The following is a 23318-nucleotide window of genomic DNA, read 5'->3' as shown; positions in this document are numbered from 1 at the left end:
TTGTGTTTTGTTTACCAGTGATATGTATTACAAAGGAGCTCAGGCCGAGAGAGTAAAATTCAGATTTCCCAGTCCTTAAATTTAATCTATTTACAGCTCCTGGAAAGGAACTTGACGTGCCTGCTGGGCGGACCACTGAGGCTCTTCTCTGTGTTCCACACCCCCCTTTGGCCCAATCCCCAATGGACCCCCTCTTCCTTCTTCAAGGATCAGCAGAGGTTTCTCTTCCCGTTAGTGAAACTTTCCTTGGGCACGCTATTCTGCAATAAAACCATCCCTGTGTCCTATGCCAAGGCCATGTCAACCTCATTTCCACTCAGGCGATAACTTACTGAGCACTTCCTATGTGCCAGGTGCTTTTCCTAGGATTTGGGTGTAGAACCAGGCATTGGCTTCCAGGAATTTATGTATTTTGTATTCTTTAAAGATTTTATTCACTTATTTGTCAGAGAGAACAAGAGAGCGAGCCCAAACAGGGAAAACAGCAGGCAGAGGCAGAAGCAGGCTCCTTGCTGAACAGGAAGCTGGACATGGGACTTGATCCCAGGACCCTGGGATCATGACCTGAGCCAAACGTAGATGGTAAACCACCCAGGCGTCCCGGCTTTCAGCAATTTATATTCCAGGGCAGAAGACAGATGGGAAACGGGCATGTTTATAAGGCAATCCCAGTGATTCCCTAATGCAGTAAGAAAAGGAAAGCATTTGCCGGGGACTTGCAGGAGTGCTTGAATGAAACATGGTGATGATCAAGGACGCAGTGATGTCTGGGTTTAAAAAAATAGGAAGGAAACAGCCATGCAGACAAGACCTGGACGCAGGCGGGCGGGGGAGCGCGCTCAGGGAAAGGAGCAGGTGCAGGTTCCCAGGGAGAGGGAGGAGCGGGAAGGCGGAGCGGAGACATGGGAGGGAGGGAGCTTGAGGCCTGGGCAGAGCCGGACTGCAGAGGTTAAGGGCTTTAGCTTCTCTTCTGGACGCAGTGAGAAACCACTGGAATCTTTTATTTTTTTAAAAGCATTTGTTTTGGAATTTTCTCTATTTTTTTTTCCTCATTTTTTTTTTTAAGATTTTATTTATTTTTTTATTTGTCAGAGAGAGAGAGTGTGTGTGTGCACACAAGCAGGCAGAGCGGCAGTCAGAGGCAGAGGGAGAAGCAGGCTCCCCTCCAACAAGGAGTTCCACGCAGGACTCGATCCCAGGACCCTGGGATCATGACCTGAGCCGAAGGCAGTGGCTTAACCCCCTGAGCCACCCAGGCATCCCCAATGGAATCTTTTAAACAGAGGAGGGTCATGCTCACATTTCAGATGGCAAAAAATGTATATTTGACATGGATCGTAGGGCTGAAAGAATTTTAAATGTTTTAAGTCCTCAGTATAAGCATAGTCCCTTCAAGGCTAGGCTCCGGGCTCTATAGCGGCCTCCCGTCCCCCACAGCGCAGCTTCGGAAACCGAGCCCGATCTGTACGTGGTGTTTCAGTCCTTAAAGACGAGAGCGCCGTGTCGCCCGTCCCGGGACAGGAAGGCGGGTCTCTGCGGTCAGCGCGGACCTCTCGTCCTTCCAACAACCTAACCGTTTCCAGCAGTGGCTCTCACGCACCGGGTTGCCCCCAGCTGAGTTAACGTGAAAAAATAAGGTTGATGTAGGATTTTTTTTTTGCAAAGCTGAATTTTCTCAGTTTTTCTCTTTTAGGATTTCTTGCTTTCTAAACACAGTGAGTGGCTCTCAGCCAGAAGGTCTGAAGTCACACGGGAGGTGACATGATAGTCCGCATTAGCGGGCGGTGACCGTCATCCTAGCTGACACTGAGTGACTTCCGCGTGGGTGCCAAGCCTCGTTTCAAATCTTTTCTTTGTAGAATCTCCTTCTGGCAACTCGGGAGGTACCTGCAGTTACTGTGCTCGTCTCACAGATGAGGGAAAGGAGACTTGTAATACATAAGGACATAATTTGTCCAGGGTCACACAGCTAGGAAGTGATCAGTTTGAAGCTTTTATTTGTGTATATATATATATATATATATATTTAAAAGATTTTATTTATTTGACAGACGGAGATACAAGTAGGCAGAGAGGCAGGCAGAGAGAGGGGGAAGCAGGCTCCCCACTGAGCAGAGAGCCCGATGGGGGGCTCGATCCCAGGACCCTGAGATCATGACCTGAGTCAAAGGCAGAGGCTTAACCCACTAAGCCACCCAGGTGCCCCTTATGTGTATATTTTTGAGTTATACTCATTTCTGCTTTTGAGGGAGAAACAGGGTGCCCCTTTCTGTGTTTCCATCTCAGCAGAGTATTCTCACGGAGGGAAATTCCAGGTAGAATCTCTAATGATAATTAAATTATTTGTCATCTCATGCCTCTGTCTCCTCCCCGGCAGGTCGGAGAAGTGCTCATATAACACAGCCCCATGGTATCTGAGATTGAAACCTTTTGCAATTGTGGTACTAGCCTTTTTTTCCTCCCCTTTAGAATTAAAGGTGGACAAATCGGTTTTCTTCTCCATAAATGCCTTTTGAAATGTGTGCTGGTTGTAAAGTTGAGACCAAGAACTTTAGAACTTTATTCCTTATCTTACCATAAGCCTGATGTCAGGAGAAGTACAGGAGAAATTGTGACTTTTTTAGGCATGCGCACGAGGAGGTGGAAGGTACCACTTTTACGCATATTTTGACACATGTTTGGGGTGTGATATGTACAGCTCTGTAGTACTGTCATGTAAACAAGGACAAATAATTGGGATACGAACAAATGAACGTTTCTTGAAGTTTTGTTGAAAAATAGAAACTTGGCTTTAAACCCATGAACAACAGCCAATTCTATACTGCACCGGTGATTAGAAATGCAAGACAGGGACACCAATATAGTAAAGTTAAAAGTTAGATTGTTAAACTTAAGCACTGGAAATAATATATGAACTGCATAAAATAGCTCTATCATTCGTATAACAAAAATAAACACTTCATGGTTTAATTAAAACAACTGTCCAAGTAGCAGTTTAAATTTTGAGTACTAGGTTAGCTAAGCGTCTGCCTTCGGCTCAGGTCATGAGCCCAGGGTCCTGGGATGGAGCCCCACATTGGGGTCCCTGCTCAGCAAGGGAGCCTGCTTCTCCCCCTCCAACTCCCCCTGCTCGTGTGCTCTCTCTCTCTTGCTCACTCTCTCAAATAAATAAAATCTTAAAAAAAAAAGTTAAGATTTTATAATGGAGGCATTAACATTCTTTTCTGTGAAGATAGGAGTCTGATGTGCTTGAGTTCAGACAACAGAGCCTGTGAGTGTTTTTATATATGTGTGTGTGTGTGTGTGTGTGTGTGTGTGTCTGTGTCTGTGTACACGTATAGAGGCATAAACACAAATGCCCCGTGAAGGAGCCATTACATCATTGATACGTAACCCTTTCAAACCAAGTAGCTTGCTGCACATCGTAAACTGAGTAAGGCAGGGAAAATAATGTGTGTGGCCGGAACAGAGGGTTTTATGTAGGGTTCTATGTGAAGCATGGTCTGCATTTGAAGATAATCTTGAAAACTTGTCTGAGGAGTTTAGATTTGAACCTATGAACTGTCGGCCCCAGCCAAGGTCTTTGAGGAGGTTGAGTGGCTGCTCACCGCATCATTTTAAGGGAAACAAGAATGTGTGGTGCCTCTTTCTTCTTGGAAAACATTATTCCCATTTGGTGGATTTTACTGAAAATCAAGATGAGTAGTGTGGTTTGTGCTGCCCAGCATGGTGGCTGCCCCGTGCATTGAGACCTTGGCCGCTTCCATAAAGGATCTCAATGCTTCAGACTTCTCTCTCTTCTTGCGGCCACTGTGTTTCATGATCTGATGCAGTCTGTGAGGCCATCTGTCGCCTTCAGGAGAATTAAGGGTGAAGTCAGTGAAATACGCACTGAGTGTCGCCGGAAGTTAAGATATTGACTCTCAACCTGCCCTTGACCCTCCCGAGGTAAATATTAGCCTTCCCTTGTTTTTTCATTCCTTCACTCACAAGTGCTCTAGATCGGGTGGCAGAGTCAGCACCCGTTCTTGGTGTTGAAGCTGTTCCTGCATTTTCTCCCACCCCTGCACTTTGTTGGGCTCTCCATCCCTGCCGTAAACGATTTAGTGGCTGGCGGGCTCTGGGGTGCGCGTGCTCTCTGCTGCCTTCTTTGGCCTTACTGTCTTTCCCCCGGAGTCTGCCCTGATCCTTCCTACACGTGTTCCTGCTCCTTGCCCTTGTTGCTGTTTTATAATGACAGTAGGTGCTGTGTGAACTCATAAAGCAGGTGTGGTGAATGGAGTGCTTTGGAAAGACTTAGTAAAGGCTTCACTAAAAAAAAAAAAAAAAATTTTTTTCTAAGTATGGATAAGACAGCCCATCAGTGGGGCAGAGGGGTGTTGGGGGGGGGCTTGGAGAAATACAGGAGGATTCTGTGTTAAGAACATCCCAGGGGTCTCGGGAGTCCTGGGTGCTGCATTCCGGGGTGATCGATGTCAGAAGTACTGCGAGACACTCCCATACCAGATCTGTACATGCTTTTAAATTAAACCAAAACTTTAAGATTTTGTATTATTTATTTCCGAGTTGGCCGACTCTTAGTTCAAAGTGTATCCCTTAAGGCATCTCTGTAACCCTCCCCGGGAAAGTGGACGGTGACATCCTGGTGATCCCTGAGCCTCGTGTGGGGAGAGGCAGACACCAAGGACAGGAAGCCAAGGAGAGCTTGGGAAGTTCGCAGGGGTGCCAGAATGTGAAGTTTGAGATCTGGCATAGAGGAGATGAAGATGGACAGGTACAGAGGAGGCAGATGACTGGGGGACCCGCGTGTCCGGCTCAGGGATTTGGATTTGAGTATCGGTGGAAAGTCACAGAGACGGAGAAGACACCTCGATGCTGGGGAGTTTTGCCAACATAGGGGACAGGAAGAGGCGCTGGTTTGGCCAACTCTCTGGGACGTGTAGGTAGTGATGCTAAGCGTGGCTGGTGAAAACACTTGTTTCTGATTAGTGTGTCCACACTGCCGGAAGAGTTGTCCCTGCCCCAAGTGATGTCCTTCCAAGGCCATATCCCAGTAGGGGGCGGTCGTGAGTCTGTATGCCATTGTGTCCCCCAGCTCCTGTAGCTACTGCGGATGTTGCCCCCTTGCCCAGCCAAATTCTAGTTGATGACCAATTGGGACCACTCACGATTCCAGAAGAAGAAGGAAGGCAGCCTAAAAAAAACAAATTTATGTATCTGTGTCATGTGATTTGTACTTGAGGGTGGAGAAACCCTGCAGATGTTTTTTGTCATTGCTCTTGGCTCTCTAGGAAAAGCTTCTGTTCTAGTGGTGTGAGGGTTGAATGTGCTGCCATAAACAGGATTATATGTTAATGGGTATCATTTATAATGTAAACAGCTTTAAAATGTGGAGTGGGTACAGTGGGTACCCCCCACCCCAGCCTGCCTTTCCACGTTTGGCCCTAGCTCTGCCTTTTCCTGTCCCTGCCCTCAGACACCCACACATTTCTGATCTGTAAGATAGAGCCAGTGGTATTAGTTCACAAGGGTTGTTGTGAAGACAGAATGAAATGGTTTTAATAAACGTCCGAGCATAACATCTAAGTACACTTAAGCACTAAATAATGGGTAGTTCTTTTTAAAGCGCTGCCTATCTTTTTAAATAGGAGAAGGAGTTTGGTAATGGTGTTCTGCGGCGTCAGAGGAATTGTCACAGGGTTGTGGGGTCCGTGAATGTCACCACACGGGCCTGGATCACAGAGATTCCAAGTTCGAGCTCCCTGAAGATTTTAGTGGCTATTTTTACACGTAGACTCATGTGTTAATCCAAAAGGGACTATGGGACCCTACCTATTTCATATTAGCAAACTTAAGGCAGTTTCTGGAAGGCCCCCCCCCCACAACCCTCCCCGCGCCCTGATAATATCTGAGTAAGGACACTCGGTTATTTAGAATTCATGACCTGAAGCAGCGATAACCTCCAAGAAGTCTCTCTAACAGCAAAACAATTCAAAAGGAAGGTAAGAAGCCGGAAGTTTGACTTAAGCATTTTAACTTAAAAAAAAAAAAGTGGGGCTTCTTGAGCATGTGAACTTGGACACAGCTGCCCTCAGCAAAATGCTGTGATTTATTGAGGAAAACTGAATTGCAAAACCTTTCTTCCCCACACACCCCTCATCCAAGAAAAGAAAAAAAAAAATCAACAGCTTGACTGAGCTTAAATAACTGACTTTTCATATCCTTTCATGGAGCACAAAGGGCTAATCCCGAGGCCACTTGAGCCACCAATGCAGGCAGTGGTGGGGACCACCACGGAACGTGTCATTCCCTCCTCACCACACACAAAACACATTGACTGCAGCTTTATGAAGTGAAAATGCCCCAGAAAAAAAGAAACTGTGAAGGAGGTGTCGGCAGTCATTTCTTTCCAGAGGGGGAACACGGAAGAAAAAGCTGCCGCATCTGGATATTGAGAACAAAGCCAGCCTAAGACTTGGGCACAATAGGTTGGGTCACTTGCTTTTATAGACGCAAAAGAGTGGAACTGCCTTTCCTTGTCTCAGTACCGCTGACCCTTGCATGGCTTTGTGTAGAGATGTCAGGGAAAGTGTGTAGAAAGCATTCCAGCCTCTTTCACGGAACAATGACGTCGTCGTTTTGCGATTTCTATGGGGTGTTGACCCCATTCCCCGCTCCCGCCCTGAAATCCCCACTGGACAAAGGAGATGGTTCGTTAGGCTGCCTTGCCCTCATTTGGAAGATCTCTGTTTTACCGACTCTTTAAAAGTAAACCCCTCCATTTGCACGGAACCCACAGTGCCTTCATGCTTTTAAAAAAATCAACAAAAAGCCCGTTAGCCGGAGCCATGGCAAGGATGGAAAATTCCAGGGCACGGCCAGTCCCAGCGATCAGGAAGGATTCATGCAAACTGCCAGGCTGAAGTGGGTTTCCTTGCTAAGAGAAGGTGATCTGGTGATCTGGGTTCCTGGAAATATCTGCAAGCACTTGACCTTTAGGTTTCTGAGATTGGGGTGATAGGATTCACACAAGCCCACTCATGTGATTCCTTCACCTGTCTTGTTTTTTAAAGGAAGATGAGCCGGTCAGTATTTCCCCAGCCTGATGCTTAGTGAGCCCAATTAGAGAAGCATCAACATCAGCATCAGCATCCTGGCTGTTAATCCCCGGGGACCCTCCCAGGCTGGCAACGAGCGTCCAATTTGTCTGTCCCAGCATGTGTGCGCCAATGATAATGTTTGTAGTTTACGAAAAAGCTAATTAAGACCTAAAGAAGAAAAAAAAAATGGATCTAATTTTCATCCCGCGTGGTGGTATTGCGCAGAGCGTAGAACTTGGCGGCATTGTTGGGTGATGTCCGTTGCAGAAGGGTGGGCACTCACTCCCGGGGCTCTCGCCGGGCCATCTTGCATCCCTCACGAATGGCTAAATGGGCAGTTGTTGCTCGGGGGAGGCAAGTGGCGAAATATTTGCTGAGTTTGACGACCTCGAGAGTCTCCATATGCTGTTCTTGATCACGTTCCTTCAGTTCTAGCTACTTTGGGGGTTTTCAGGATGAGAGGAAGAGGAAAGGGGTGGGCTGGAGAACTGGCCTCAGCTGTAGTAAAAGTCTTGCCCTCGCTGTTTTCTGTGTGGGTCTCTCTCTCCAGTCTGCTGTGGAACATGATTCATGGTCGTCTGTATTGTCTTTGCTGGCGAGTGTCATGACTCACTTGTTTCTTGGAGCCCTTTCTGTGGGTTCATTGATTTGGTGTTCTCGGATCGGCATTTGCATGGAGTCACGAAGGAGAGAAGAACATCTTTGGCCTTGAAGCTGAGGGCCAGGGCTCCACGGCAGATACGCCGGACGCGGCACAGCGGCCATTTTTTGTCTGAGGCACGCAGGCTGCTTACCAGTAGCCCTTGCCTTCCCCTTCCCTCCCCACAGGGCTCCCCAGGAAATCACCATGTGACATTATGGCTGTGTATTCACATGCTGCCAAAGCCTGCCTGAGCATGACAAAGGAATGGGAAAGGAATTCCTTGTCATAATCTCTCATTTTTTTTTTTAGTCTGTTGATATTTTTACTGAGGTATTGCTTATACACAATAGAATATTTTTTAATAGTTCAAGGAGGTTTTTTTTTTTTAAGATTTTATTTATTGGAGAGAGAAAGCATGAAAGGGGGGAGAGTCAGAGGGAGAAGCAGACTCCCCGCTGAGTAGGCACCCCACCCCCACCCCCACGCCACCGCCATGTGGGACTTGATCCCGGGACTCCAGGATCATGACCCAAGCCCAAGGCAGTTGCTCAACCAACTGAACCACCCAGGCGCCCCTGTTTGAGGAGTTTTGATGATTGTGTGCCTCCCTGTGACAGACTATCTGAAATAAGACGTGGAACCTTCCCATCACTTCAGAATGTCTCTCTCACCCCTTGTAGTTAATTCCCAGACTTCGTCACCCCCAGCTCTCCTGGATTTCCCCTGACAGGGAATCAGTATTCTTATTTTCAGGCTACGTACATATAAACGGAATCAGTATAGTACGTGTTTTTCTGTGGCTGCCACCTTTTTGTCAGCATCTTTTTGCAACCCATCCCTGTTGCATGTCGCATGATTCATTTTTCTTTTCCTTGAATGATTGTCCATTGAATGAAGATCTCACAATCTGTTTATTCCCTAGTTGACGAACATTTGGGTTGTTGACAGTTTTTAAACAATGAATCTTCCAACACAAGTGTTGACGTGGACATGTGTTTTCATTTATTTTAGGTCGAACACCTAGGAAGGCTAGGTCATAAGGTCCGTGTGTGCTAACATTAAAAAAAATTACCATGAAGGTTTTTGAAAATAGTTGCAACATTTTATAGACTCGCCAGCTATATGGGACGGTTCAGGCTGTTCTACACCTTCGCAATAGTATTATCAGCCTTTTTGGTTTTGGCCTTTCTACTGGAGAATAGTCTCTTTGTGGTTTTAATTTGTACTTCCCTGATGATTAATGAGTGACGCAGAGCTCTTTTTCCTGCATGCTTGTTGGCCACTCAGATATCTTCTTTTGTGATATATTGGTTCAGATCTCTTGCTGATTTTTTAAACCTTAAGAAATTCTTTTTCTCGTTGATTTATAGGAATTTATTTATTTATTTATTGAGAGAGAGAGAGCACTCATGAGATTCCCGGGGTGGTGGGGAGGGGCAGAGGAAGAGGGAGAGAAAGAAAATCTTAAGCAGGGTCCACACCCAGAGTGCAGCCCTTCACGCAACTCCCTCCCTCAACCTTGAGATGGTGACCTGAGCTGAAGTCAAGAGTTGGACCCTTAACCCACTAAGTCACCCAGGTGCCCTTATGTACATTTCTTAACATTAGTTTTTTAAAAATACTCTAATCTAGACCTTTTTTGGACTACTTTTCGTACAGTCTATGGTTTGCCTCTTTATATTGTTAATGAAGAACAGTTCTAATTTTGTTGAGGTCACATGTTCGCATTTTCCTTTCCCCTTGGTTGTAGTCCGTGTGTGTGTGTGTGTGTGTGTGTGTGTGTGTCTGTTTATCCTAAGAAATCTTTTTGTATCTTGAAGGGGTGAGAAGAAACTTTCCTCTTTCTCCCTTTTTAAACATTGAGGCATCGTGGATTAATTTTTGTGTATGGACTGAGGTTCATTTCTGTTTGATTCTCCCCAGTTATTTTATTCGTATCTGCTGAAAAGACTTTTATGCATTTAACTGACTTGGCACCTTGCGTAAAAATGCTTGGACTCTGAGCAAGTCTATGTCTCTTTATTTTGTTCCACTGATCTGTGTATCTGTCCTTAGACCCACACTGCAGTTGTCCTTATTGTACTTTTTAGTAAGACCTGAAATTTAGTGACTTTGCACTGCTTTGTCCAGATTGTTTTGATCATTCTAGATCCTTTACTAGAGTATATAAATTTTAGAAGCCTTTCAGTTTGGTTTTTTTAAATAGAAGCCTGCTGGGATTTTGATATTTCCTTTTAGCTGTAGATTTTAGCTATATGACATCTTTCAGTTACGAATATGGCTTATCTCTCCTCTTTTACAAGTCTTCTTTTTTTAGGCATGTTGTATAGTTTTATGTTTAAAAAATTTTGCACTCTTGGTTAAATTTATTCCTAAGTATTTGTTGTATTTTAATTCTACTTATGGGATTGTTTTTAATACCACTTTCCAATTGCTGCTCCTAGTGTACAGAAATACAGTTGATTTATGTATATTGGCATTGTGTCATTGAACTTGAGAGCTCGTTTTGCATTTCCTGGAGTTGGTGTTTGTTTTGTTTTCTGTAGAATTTTCTACTTATACAATCATGTCAGCTGTTCATAATTGTAATTTTACCTCTTCATTTAAAATATATGACTGGTTTTGCCTTTTCTTAACTTACTACTGTGGATGGACAGCTAGAGCTTCAGCACATTGTTGAATAGAAATGATGAGATAAGATCATCTCATAATCTTAAAGCAAAAATCTTTTAATATTTTTCCCTTAAGAATGATGTTAACTACAATTTGGAGTAGATATCTGCTACCAGATTTTAAGAGTTTTTTTTTTAATTCCTCATTTGGTGAGGATTTTTATCTTTTTTCTTTTTTTTTTAAGAATAGATGTTGAATTTTGACAAATATTTTTTCTACATTTCTTTAGGTACATGATTATTTGTCTTTCCTCTTTTAACATGATACATTATACCGATTGATATTTACATGTTAAATTAACCTCACATTCCTGGTATAAACTCCACTTGGTCATCTTGTCACATTTAAAAAAATATATTTATTTATTTGAGAGAGAGGGAGCATGAGAGGGAAGAGGATCAGAGGGAGAAGCAGACTCCCTGCCGAGCAGGGAGCCTGAATCGGGACTCAATCCCAGGACTCTGGGATCATGACTGGAGCTGAAGGCAGTTGCTTAGCTGACTGAGCCACAGGCACCCCATCTTGTCACATTTTATTCATGTATCACTACTTTGAATTTGTTGTGTGGTTTTTATATCGTGATGGAGGTGGACCAAATTCTCTGGAAGAAGTTGGTATAATTTTTTGCACAATCTACTTGGGAGGATATCTGGGCCTAAAACTTCCATGAGAAGTTTATGCATTCAAATTTTTAAATTGATATGGAATTATTCAGATTTTCTCTTTCTTCTTCTGTCAGTCTTGGTACATCACTTTTCAAGAAATTTTTCCTTTGCATTAAAACTTTGTAATTTGAGGGGTGCCTGGGTGACTCTGTTGAACATTGGACTCTTGATCTCAGCTCAAGTCTTGATCTTGGGGTCATGAGTTCAGGCACCGTGTTGAGCTCCATGCTGGGCGTGGAGCCACCTGAAAAAATTCTTTTAAAAATTTATCAGTACAAGTGCTGTGTTATCCCCTTTTAACTCATGATAATGGTAGTTTTCCCCCTCTTTTTTTTTTTTTTTTTTTCCTTGATCAATCTTGGTGAGGGTTCATTAATTTCATTGATGCTTTTAAAGAGTCAAGCTTTGGGTTTGTTGGTTTTCTCCTTGGAAGTTAGTTTTCTTCTCATTCATGTCTAGTTTTCTCTTTTATTCTGGATACTTCAGTTTAATATGCTGTTGTTTTTCTATTGATTTATTTTAAAAATTTTATTTATTTATTTGACAGAGAGAAAGACAGCAAGAGAGGGAATACAAGCAGGAGGTGTGGTAGAGGGAGAAGCAGGCCTCCCGCTGAGCAGGGAGACCTGATGTGGGGCTTGATCCCAGGACCCTGGGATCATGATCCGAGCCAAAGACCAGATGTTTAGCAACTGAGCCACCTAGGTGCCCCTGCCCATTTTAAACCCGTGACTTTTAGCCTTTCTTTTTTACCCCCTTTAATAAGGCTGTATTTTTTTTAAGAAAAGCTTTAAGTTCACAGCAAATATAAGAGAAAGGTAAAGATTTCCTATGTATCACCTGTAGCCCTTCTTTAAAAAACAAAATAAATAAAGGTAGAAAGTTACCCCTAAATACAGCTTTAGTTGCAGACCTTGAATTTTAATATTAGCAGATTTTTACTTTCTTTTATATCAATGTATTTTCTAATTTTATTATAATTTCTTTGAATCAGATGTCAGGGAAGTGTATTACTGAATATCCAATTATTTAGTGACTTTCTGGCTATATTTAGGTAATGGATTTTTTGGTTGTTGTTGTTAAATCCACTTAGTTCAAAATATATTCTGTATAATTTCTGGCCCTTGAAGTTTGCTGGTGTTTGCTTTATAGCCCAGTTTATGTTTAGTTGAAAAGGGTGTATTGTATAATTATTGGCTGCAGTGTTGTATGTCAATCAGATCAAGTTTGTTCATGTTTTCACATCTGTATTTTTAATCTTTATGTGCTATTCTAGCAAATATTGAGATAATAACTTGGTTAAAATCCCCCACTATGGTTATGGATTTGTCTGTTTCTCCAGGGTTCGGTCAGATTTTGCTTTATATATTTTGGATCTGTGTTATTAGGTGTATATAAATTTAGGGGTGTGTGTATGTGTGTGTGTGTATAAAAAATGGATAAATTGACAAATTATTCTTTTGAAATGTTTTGCTTTATTTCTAGGAATGCATCCTAGCATAAATGTTTCTGTTTAGTGTGGTATAGATAAATACTTCAGTTTTCTTTGGGTTAGTGTTTTCATAGGATACCCTTTTCCAACCTTTTCTTCCCACCTTTATTTTTAAGGTGCGTCTTTTAAAAGTAGCATATACATGGGCTCCGTCCTTGAATTTCAAAATAAGCTGTACCAGTAAGAAAAGATAGAAAAGAAGCTATTGACAAAGGAAATATGCTGAAGGTTAAAAAAAAAAAAAAAGAAGAAAGAAAGAAAAAAGGAAGAAGTGCACTATGTTTCCCTAATGCTTTATATTGTGTTGGTTAATAAATTATAAGCCTGGGTCACCTGGGAGACTCAGTCGGTTCAGCGGCTGCCTTCAGCTCCAATCATGATCCCAGGGTCCTGGTTTCAATCCCCACGTCCAGCTCTCTGCTCACTGGAAAGCCTGCTTCTCCCTGTCCCTCTGCCTGCTGCTCTGCCTGCCTGTGGTCTCTCTCTTTCTCTCTGTCAAATAAATAAAATCTTTTTTAAAAAAATTGTAAGCCTAACAGCACCCATCCACTTTTCAGTGGAGTTAGCTATGACTCGGGATTAAGAGCTGGTGTGGACGTAAAAATCCAAGACCAACAAATGGAGGGTGAGAACAGTGACTAGTATATCTCAAAGAAATAACAAGTTTAGAATAGTTTACTCTTAAAGAGAGATTGTATAGTTGTCTTCATACAAATAACACATCAGTGTTCCATAAAGTTCTGATTTAACAGAGCTGATTGAGTCAGAAGAGACAAGTGACAAAGCAGGGCTCTGGGAACCAGAGTTGATTTCTGAACTCCCCGAGACAAGCAGAATCCCTATATAAGCATGTCCCCTACACCTGCCGCCTTAATATGAACCAAAGATCGGTGTTAAGGGTTAGGAGCTTATATTTAAGAGCCTTTCATATTTGTCCCTTTGCTTTTATATATCTGGTCATTGATGAGTAATGAGGAGGTGATGGGAATTGCATTTTAGTTCCTAATACTTGGAGTTTCGTTTAGCCTGTTCAAAATTTTACAGCCTCCACAAACATATCGTATTAGCCAGCAACACAATCTGTGTGATCGTCATTTCATTGAAAGCTTATTTTTTTTAATCTCATATGTTTCCAGAATAAATAGGTAGAAGAATCTCTCCAACACCCACATCAGTAAACAGCTTCTGATTAAAAACTAGGCATTGCTTTTTTTTTTCTTCTCTCTAAATCAGAAGACAATCTTGCCACGTTTTCTTGCCAAGAAGTGAATCTTGCTTTGTTTATTGCACGTCAGGCCTATCTTCTGCAAAATCAGTAATCGTTTAAGGCAATCTGGATGATTTGTACTTATCAGAACTTGGAACAGAATTCGTAAGAGTCTGACTGACAGCAGAATTCAAAGCTTTGAAATTCCTTTGAGGTGTTTGCAGTCTTAGTGATCCCGATTTTATTTTTTAATACTGTAAACAGATAATAAAAGTACTGTCTACGCACTAAGTGGCCCCCTGATTAAATACACATTTCACTTTGTGCCTAATAGAAGTCGGAGAGCAAGCAAGAGTTCAAATAAGAATGGGGTGAGCCAGAAGTATGGATGACATAGTTATTTGCATAAAATAAGAAGAATACATTTTTACTGCTGTTTATAGGAAACATGTTCCTTGGCACAAGCTTCACAAAGACTAGCAGGAACAGAATCCCGTGGAATTAAGTTTAAAGTAAATTGTGGGTAGATACCTAGGAATTCCTATAGGGCTATAAGCAGTTGGTAGTTAAATGCCAAACAGACCAACCAGATTTTTATTTATTACTTGTGCTTATGAAAAGAAATACATTACAATCTGTAAGGTTAGGGATACAGTGGTAATTTTAGAAGAAGACCTGTTGTGGGGAAACTGTGTTCACCACCATCCCAATACAAATTCGAAGCATGTAGAATAGTCTCATTTTATGCTTTTGGGTTTTGTGTATTTATTTCAGTTAAATTGGCTCTTCCCCTACTTCCCCCAAATCCGTTTGCTTTCTGGGCTTACATCTCATCTTATGAAATTTTTTTTTCTTATCAAACAATATTGCTTAAATCAGCATGTGTTTGTGTGTTCTATTAGACAGCGTATTTTAGGACCTTTTTAGTGATCAGCCGTGCTCTGTGAGCCAAGTACACTGTTCCCTAAGAGCTGGGAATCTAGGACTGAGCACTTCACGGGGGAGACTTGATACAACCGCAGGAAACCCCACAAAACTGGAAAATGCAAAAGAAAGGAAAAACATAAAACAGGAGTGTATTTAGGTATTTTTAAGGTATGAATCTTTATATGGGATGCAGTATCATGTAGAGATCCTAAGAACAGCCTCAGGGGCACAATGACTCTGAATTTTGTAGCTTTGGGCAAATCCCTAAACCTCTCCGAGCATCAGCTTCCTTCTTGGTGGGTGGAGGGATAATCCCTCTGCTTGCGTTGAACCTGTGGATGAAATGACACAGAGCGTGTGAAATACTGCCGAGCTTGGACTCAAGGCAAGCCTCGTGGAATGTTACCCATTGTTGGTATTGGGCGGAGAGGGACAGTTGCACCACACCTTTCTTTCTTTCTTTCTTCTTCTTCTTTTTTTTTTTTTAATAAAAATTTGACAGAGAGACAGATAGCAAGAGTGGGAATACAGGCAGGGGGAGTGGGAGAGGAAGAATCAGGCTTCCCGCTGAGCAAGGAGCCTGATGCTGGGCTTGATCCCAGGACCCTGGGATCATGAGCTTAGCTGAAGGCAGAGGCTTAATGACTGAGCCACCCAGGCGCCCCTTTTCTTTGGTTGTTAAGTAGGTACGGAGATTTTCTTCAGTGCTATGAGAAAATTTGCCATCAGCGCAAGCAATAAAGTAATAACATTTTTTTTCAAGATTTGGGCAGTTTTTCAATCAAAGCAGGTAGAATTTTTTTCCTTTACTGCTTTTGTAAACTGCATTACCAGTTTATTTAGATGCCCAGGTGGTTTAATCAGAAAGAGCAGCCACTCATAGGGCAGCTTCTTTTCTGAGAAAGAGAGGCTCATTAGGCGTCCATTCCACAGGGGACGGGGACAGGGTCCTCCTGGCATCTGAAGCGGCGTAGGTGTGCAAGAAGGCCAACCTGCAGTGGCCACTGCTTAATTTCCTGGAATTTGCTAGTGCACAAAATCTGGCTTTTGTATTTCCCTTGATACCGACACCGGCTCATGATGCATGAAGTAGAAAATGCCAAGCTGGTCTCTTCCTTTGGCCATATTGAATAATCTGGTGTTTGGTTTGGTTTTGTTGATTTGGAGGTTCTCTACCTTTTTCCTTACGCTCCTCGATGAGCTGAGTAATTTCAGGGTGGGACGTCTTCACTAAGAAGCGAGGCTTGAAGCAGAAAAAGAATACGCAACAAGAAAAGAAAAAAATCTCAAAAAAGGTTGAGTTCCCTTCGTTATCCTGAGGTTCTCTTTGGGAGGCCTCCAGGTGGGGTGAAAATGGAGACTGAACAATGTAGTCCATGTGAGGTTTATTGGTCATCACATTTCAAACGTGCATAGTCACACAAAATAGACCTCAGATATGACAGCCGAAGAAACGCCATGGTCGCGTTGGTATAGGTGACCTTATCACCACCTGCAGGGAACAGTCACATCTGCTCTCATGTGTCCCTGGGTAGCACCAAATTGTTCCAGTGGCTAAAGGGAGCCATGTCTCAGGATCCAACTTCCATGATATTTTTAAGATTCTTTGGGCCCATAAGTGTTAACGAAGCATCCCTCCTTGTCTGCCTCCTGGCTTCCAGAGCACACAGAAGGGTAATAATAATGGTACTTAGGATGTTAAGTTTGGGCAGCTAGGCACTTTCTATACACTGAATTCTTACTACCTCTCCTCAGCCTTTTATGTTGGTGGGGTATCCCAGTGAAGATGAAATGGTGAAATGGGTTTCCTCTCCTGTTCCTGTTCATGAGGGTTGGTCCTCGACCCTGTCAGACGGCACAGTGCCAGGCTAATGTAGCTCCCCTCCAGGCCTAGGCTGACCTTCTCTATATGCTACAGAATTACTCTGAAGTACAAAAAGTCACATGTCCTCTCAAGTGAAAGACATTCAAGAATTGTTTGTATTTTTACCTGTGGGTTCCTAGATTTGAGATCGAATTCCTAACTGGTATGTTCCAGTTGGGATGCAAGGTTATCAAAATAAAGGTTATCCTTCGGTCTTGGGCAGCAAGGCTTGGCTCAGGAGCTTCTGGGTCAGTGTGTTTCTTGCTGTGTAAAGATCATTGTCTCTTTGTGCCTTATCGAGATCAGAGGTACAGACACACTGGCTGAGGACATAGGTCAGCAAATGGGCTTGGAATCCAATCAGATGGAAGGAACTGAGTGTCTCCCTTTGGGCTCCTTGGAATTCCTGAGAATATGGAAGAAAGAAATGAGATCGGCTTTAAGGAAGGGATAAGGGTTTGTTTTCCACCAGAATCTTCTGTTTCCCCCTTCGGAAAAATACCTTTTTTGCTCGGATACCGTTTTTGCCCTTTGCCAACTTCATAAAGAGTTTGCCTGCTGGAGGTGCCTGGCTGGTTCCCTCGGTAAAGCATGAGACTTCATTGCAGGGTTTTGATTTCGAGCCCTACATTGGACATAGAGATTACTGAAAAAAAAATTTGCTTGCTGTAGAAGATAAACATATGTCTGTACATAAACATGTATAAATGTAAACCTATACATTATGTGTTTACATATAGTATAACAACTAATTCACTGTGAGGCTGGCTAAAGCCTGACCCACAAGAGGAAATAAAACTTTTACCGAAACCCTCTTGGAATTGCTTTGGAATTCGGGGGCATCAAATCTGAAAGGCCTAACCTAACTAGGGAGTTGTGAAGAGTAGCAGTTCATGGTCTTTAGTGGCTACCCAAAAAAGGAGAGCCATTTTGGCACAGCCCTGTGTTTTGAGCCTCCCTCTGCTGTCCGGGTAATATGGTAAGCTGGGTTAGCCATAAAAGGACGCCTCCCTAGGGAGAGCCAGATCATTGAAACTGGTGAATAGTTGTTCAATCAAATGAGACTAGTCTCCTGGAGAAAAATGTACATTAAAAAAAAGTTTTTTTTTAAAGATTTTATTTATTTATATGACAGAGAGAGAGATCACAAGTAGGCAGAGAAGCAGGCAGAGAGGTGGCGGGGGGGTGGGAAGCAGGCTCCCTGCTGAGCAGAGAACCTGATGCGGGGCTGGATCCCAGAACCCTGAGATCATGACCTGAGCCGAAGGCAGAGGCTTAACCCACTGAGCCACCCAGGCGCCCCATAAAAAACTGTATATTTTTTTTAGATTTTTATCTATTTGAGAGAGATAGTTTGTGAGCTTGAGCAGGGGGAGGGATGGAGGCAGAGGGAGAGGGAGAAGCAGACTCCCTGTAGAGCCGGGCGCCCGACTTGGGGCTCCATTCTAGGACCCTGGGACCAAGACCTCAGTCGAAGGCAGATGCTTAACCCACGGAGCCACCCAGCCACCCCCCAAATTGTCAATTTTTATATTTTTATGATTAACGACATCTCGGATTTTTTTTTTCTGACAATTGATAGTGGCAAGCCTAGTGATTACTTAAGACCAGACATAGAAGGAGCTAGAAGGACCTCATGAGCATGAAGGAAGAAGCTTGTCTTCCTCATTGTTGTAGGAGGGTGGAATGCATCAGCTAATCCAGTAGCTGTCAGAAACTGGTCAGGTGTAGGTATGAAAGTAGAGAGGCCCAGACAGCCCTGTTCGCTCCATTTACGATGGGACTTTGTTCCTTCAGAATTCCATGCCTCTTTGCTTTGGGTTATGTATGGATACCACAGGAGAGACTGGCAGAAACCATAAAAGCACCTGAGTCTACATCAAAATAATGCAGTTTGCTTCTCCCTGGGGCTCCTATCCGCACATCCATAGTTCTGGAAGTTTCCTCCTGTCTCCATGCTCTGGCTGCTTGCAGGATTCCCTGCACAGGCACTCCTCCTGGCTTTCTCCGTAACACGGCAACATCCCAGGAGATCTTGGGACGACCACTTAACCTCCAGCTTTCACATCCCTTATCTGTAAATGGAAATGACAGCTCCTACTTTTCTCATTCAGGAGCTGGTTGTGAGGCCCCTCGGAGAAAACTGACTGGAAATAGCTGTGAGATGATAACCTGTGTCTCTGTCCGGCATTACCCTGCTAATCCTTTCCTCGGAGATGCGCCCTGGGCCTGCTGCCCGGGCTCGCGCCTTCTGAGAGGCCACAGAACGACCTAGGTCAGCCGTCGCGACGCGGCTCGCTCTTGGGCCGGCATGTCCATCAGCTGTGAGCACTACTGTGCAATGCCGCTCCTTCTGTTTGTTAAGCCAGCCTGCGAAATTCTTTCATCAGTCATGGAACCTTCTAAAACGTGTTTGTGGATTCTTCCCTATGTTTCCACAGCCCTCTGTGGCTGGTGCGCTGGGTCCTGGGTTTGTGTCCATCTGAGTTCACAAACTCTGGAGCCCTCGGCCCATGCCATGCGAACGTGCCTGTCCCCACCACTCAACGACTCTGCTGTCCTGGCCAGCAGACGCGAAGTGTCCCTTGCATTCCTCTCACCTGAGGTTGTGCCCCATGATGTCCCACTTTTCCTGACAAAGATGGACACTTCCATCCTCCTCGTGCAGTGACTTGGGTCTCTAGGCTTCCTGGTCTTTTTCACCAATATCATTTCCCAAGGTAAAATCCTCTCCCGGGATAAAATCATCTCCCGGGATCAAGGTCACCATCGAGCGTTCCCAGAACTCCACTCAGCGCCTTGTGTGCGCTCACACCCGACCCATGGTGCCGGTTCTTGTGACCGCCATTAGCCTGTGAAATAAAGATTATAAATATTTACCCTAATGATAGAAAATTTAAATATCCAGATGACAATATTTATGGTGGTTTTGGCAGTAAAACCAATTTTTTGTCATATTCTCATTCGAAATCTTTTTCAGAAATGGGATAGCCTGGCCTGTAAAAATGTGGTGGCCGTGCTGGCCTTTTTTAATTAAAGTATGGTTGACACGCAGGGTTTCCTCAGTTTCATGTGACAACACAGCAATGTTCTCACCCTGTGCTTAGGCTGTGCTCACGCGTGTGGCTCCCATCTGTCACCATACACCCCCACGTCAGTACCATTGACCCTAATCCCTCTGCCGTAACTTTTGACCCTGTGACCTGTTGATTCCATAGCTGGAAGCCTATGTCTCCCACTTCCCTTGCCCCATTTTGCCTATCTCCACCCGCTTTCCCCCTGGCAACCATCATTTCTCCGTATTTATGGGTCTGTTTCTGCTTTTTGTGTGCTTCCTTTTTAGAGTCCACATGTAAGCGGAATCATATAGGGTATGTTTCTGACATTATTTTGCTTAGCAGCATACCCTCTCCATTCATCCCTGTTGTCACAACTGGCAGACCTCATTCTGGTTTATTCATTCAGCTCCTGAGGGACACAGGCTGCGTCCCTATCTTGGCTCTTGGAAATAATACAGTGATAAATATAGTGAGGGCACATACCTTTTCAAATTAGTGTTTTCCTTTTCTTTGGGTAAATACCCAGTTCGTGGAGTTGGTGGGTCCCATGGTATTTCCAATTTTGAGGAACCTGCGTTCCGTTTTCCATGGCGGCTGCATCAGTTTGCGTTCCCACCTGTGATGTGTGAGCGTTCCCTTTTCTTCACATCCTCACCAATATTTGTAATTTCCTGTGTTTTTGATACTAGCCATTCTGAGGGGTAGAAGGTGGTATCTCATCATGGATCTTGACTTGCATCTCCCCCATGATTAGTAATGTCAAGCACTTTTTCATGTGTCTGTTGGCGTGGATGATAAAACGTTAAAAACAAATTTTAAGACCTGTGTTTCCTTATTATCAAAACTCTTCATCAGATTTCTAAGAAATACCAAAGATGGGTTGCCTTGTATTCCTCTTCTTTCTTTATTAGGCATCCTGGTTGAACTCTGAGATTCCTTCAGTAAGGTCTTTAGAGGAAAAATGAAGGACAAATTAGGGGGCTCAAATAAGTCAAGACTGTATTCCCGAATAATAAAAAGTTGCATTATGTCGAGGGCTGGCTTAAATAGATCAGGACGGCTAATGATGTCGGCTCCCTGTCTCTGGTGACTCCGGCTTTGCAGTCTTGATCAAGTCGCTTTTCCTCTCTCTGTGCTTCAGTCTCCGTCTGTAAAATGAGATAGTGCCAGTATTCCGTAGGGCTATTCTGAGAATTAAATAACTTAACACATGTGAAATACATAACGGGTAGCCCTGTACGCAGTGAACACTCAGTAAATGGTAATTGTGGATAGAAAACCAGGAAAGGGGAATCCCCACTTCCAAAGGTAGGGCAGATGGAGCCACACACGTGAGCACAGTCTAAGCACAGGGTGAGAACGTTGCTGTGTTGTCACATGAAACTGAGGAAACCCTGCGTGTCACCCATACTTTAATTAAAAATGCATTTGCATTTTCCTACTGGATTTGTAATGAGCCACTTCTTTATCCCCACACGTGTAGTTGAGTCTTAGGGGTTCCTCATCGGTGAGTCCCACTCACTGATTTCCCTGACGGTATCTACTGACTCATGATAGTTTGGGATTCAAGTCCTGCTTCTCTGAGTCTCCAACTTTCCATTTGTTAAATAGGGAAGATTGTAAGTCCACTCTCCTAGGCCTCCTGAGCATGTTAGGAGGACTCGTATCTAGAAAGTTCTTACCGTGTTTGGCACATCGCAAGTATGAGATAATATCCTCAGGACCACCTATAATATTCTGTTATTTTTTTTTTAAAGAATTTTATTTATTTATTTGACGGAGAGATCACAAGTAGTCGGAGAGGCAGGCAGAGGGGTGGGGGAAGCAGGCTCCCTGCTGAGCAGAGAGCCCGATGCGGGGCTCGATCCCAGGACCCTGAGATCATGACCTGAGCCGAAGGCAGCAGCTAAACCCACTGAGCCACCCAGGCGCCCCCTGTTATTTCTTTGATGGGAGAACATTCCCTTCTATTCTAACAGGTCTTTGAATCCTAACAAAACAACCCATTAAAGTCCGTGTTTGAAGTGAATTCTTCCTAAGAAGGCCTCTGTCTCTGTTTTCCCTGTTTCAGACATTTCTACAGGTTCTTGGTGTGGTGGGCGTGGCGGTGGCTGTCATTCCGTGGATCGCAATTCCTCTGATCCCCCTTGGCATCCTTTTCTTTGTTCTTCGGCGGTATTTCTTAGAAACGTCGAGAGATGTCAAACGCCTGGAATCTACAAGTGAGTACAGAGGCTCTCAGGTTGGGATGGTGATACGGGCTCACTTCCTTTACGCCATAATTAAGGGGGCCCCTAAAACCGTGCAGACTCTACCTTCCAGATTTTTCCCTCCAAGTTAGTATTAAATCATCGAACATGATGTCCACTGTGAGTCAGTGTGGCGCTTAGGGCCAGTGGAGCTGGTGGCCCACCAGGTGCAGCTTTGCAGGAACACCAGGAAGAGACAAGACAAGGATGTCTGTGCAATAAAGCTCCACTGATCTGTGAGCTCTGTGAGCAAGGATGTCTATGCAATAAAGCTCCACTGGTCTGTGAGCTCCGTGAAGATAGGGACCATTTCTCTCTCGGTTACGATGTACTTCCAGACATGGAGCAGGCACTCGAGAAATGTTTTTAAAGAAATATTTCACGCTGGAACTAACACAGAGCGAAAATAGGGAATTTTTCTTCCCCTGAAGGTTCTAGAAATGACAAAGGGAAAGATTAGGCAAAGGAGAAGGTGTCGTATGTCAGAAGTGATACATTTGAAAAATATATTACTATCGCAGACTCAAAAAATGGCAAAAAAGTTGCGGTTGTTAAATGCCTTGAAAAGATAAGCACTGTTATTTTTACATACTCTTTATTATCACTGGTATTTCCTGTCATGCCACACTGTTTGAAGTGTTCCCCCCTCTCCTTAGGCTGTACCTATAAATGGATCCTGAATATAATTCCCTTGGGAGGGCACAGGAGAGGGTTCTGCTCAGTATGCATTCATTTTGTTCTCTATTCAACTTCCTAGTTTTGGAATAATGGGAAAACACAGCTAATCACAGAGGATGAAGTAATTCAGAGCTTATCGCATTCATGCACAAACATATTTCACTATTTTTAAAAAAATCATAAGGAGAGTCGGTTGGTGTATTTACCAAAAAAGGGGTATAAAGTCCTAAATATGAAGAAGGAAGATGTTTGTATCGGAAAATTCAACTATGGATAGTTACTGCGTGTTAATACCAACTGATCTTTCTGAAAGTCAAGCTAAAAAGAGAAGCATTGGGTCTCATGGTTCTTGGATCCACCAAGTGGAAAAATACTAGTTCGTCAGCATAAAGTGGTTTTTTTGTTGTTGTTGTTGTTATGATGTATGCGTGTTTATTTTTTAATAAATTTCGTTTTGCTTTAGAGCATGTGCAGGGCAGCAGAGGGGCAGAGAGAAAGACAGAATCCCAGGCAAGCTCCACACTGAGTGCGGAGCCTGACGTGGGGCTCAATCTCATGACCCTGAGACCATGACCTGTGCGGAATTCGAGTTGGATGCTTAATGGCCCTGGTTAATAATATCATAAGTATTTGCATAAAGGATAATGGGCATTGATTTCATAAAAGCTGTAGACAAATTTTTTAGTCCTCGGAGAACCAGCTAAGCTGTGAGGTGTGGTTTTGTAAGGGGTTTCCTTGGGGTGGTGAGGCAGTGTTGTCCA

The 23318-nt window shown here is 43.6% G+C and overlaps 1 protein-coding gene across 1 annotated transcript in view; it reads left to right on the top strand.

Moving 5' to 3' along the window:
- Positions 1 to 23318, top strand: part of ABCC4 (ATP binding cassette subfamily C member 4) — a 247642-nt gene that overhangs the window by 166220 nt on the left and 58104 nt on the right. The window contains exon 21 of the mRNA XM_059377795.1: positions 21702 to 21852. Coding sequence (XP_059233778.1) covers positions 21702 to 21852 — 151 coding nt within the window. The remainder of the gene's footprint in view (positions 1 to 21701; positions 21853 to 23318) is intronic.

Source organism: Mustela nigripes, chromosome 15 (genome assembly GCF_022355385.1).
Source record: "Mustela nigripes isolate SB6536 chromosome 15, MUSNIG.SB6536, whole genome shotgun sequence".
In the NCBI taxonomy this organism is placed as follows: Eukaryota; Metazoa; Chordata; class Mammalia; order Carnivora; family Mustelidae; genus Mustela; species Mustela nigripes.
The sequence above is the reverse complement of the archived record's forward strand: the minus strand, read 5'-3'. Positions and strand labels throughout refer to the sequence as shown.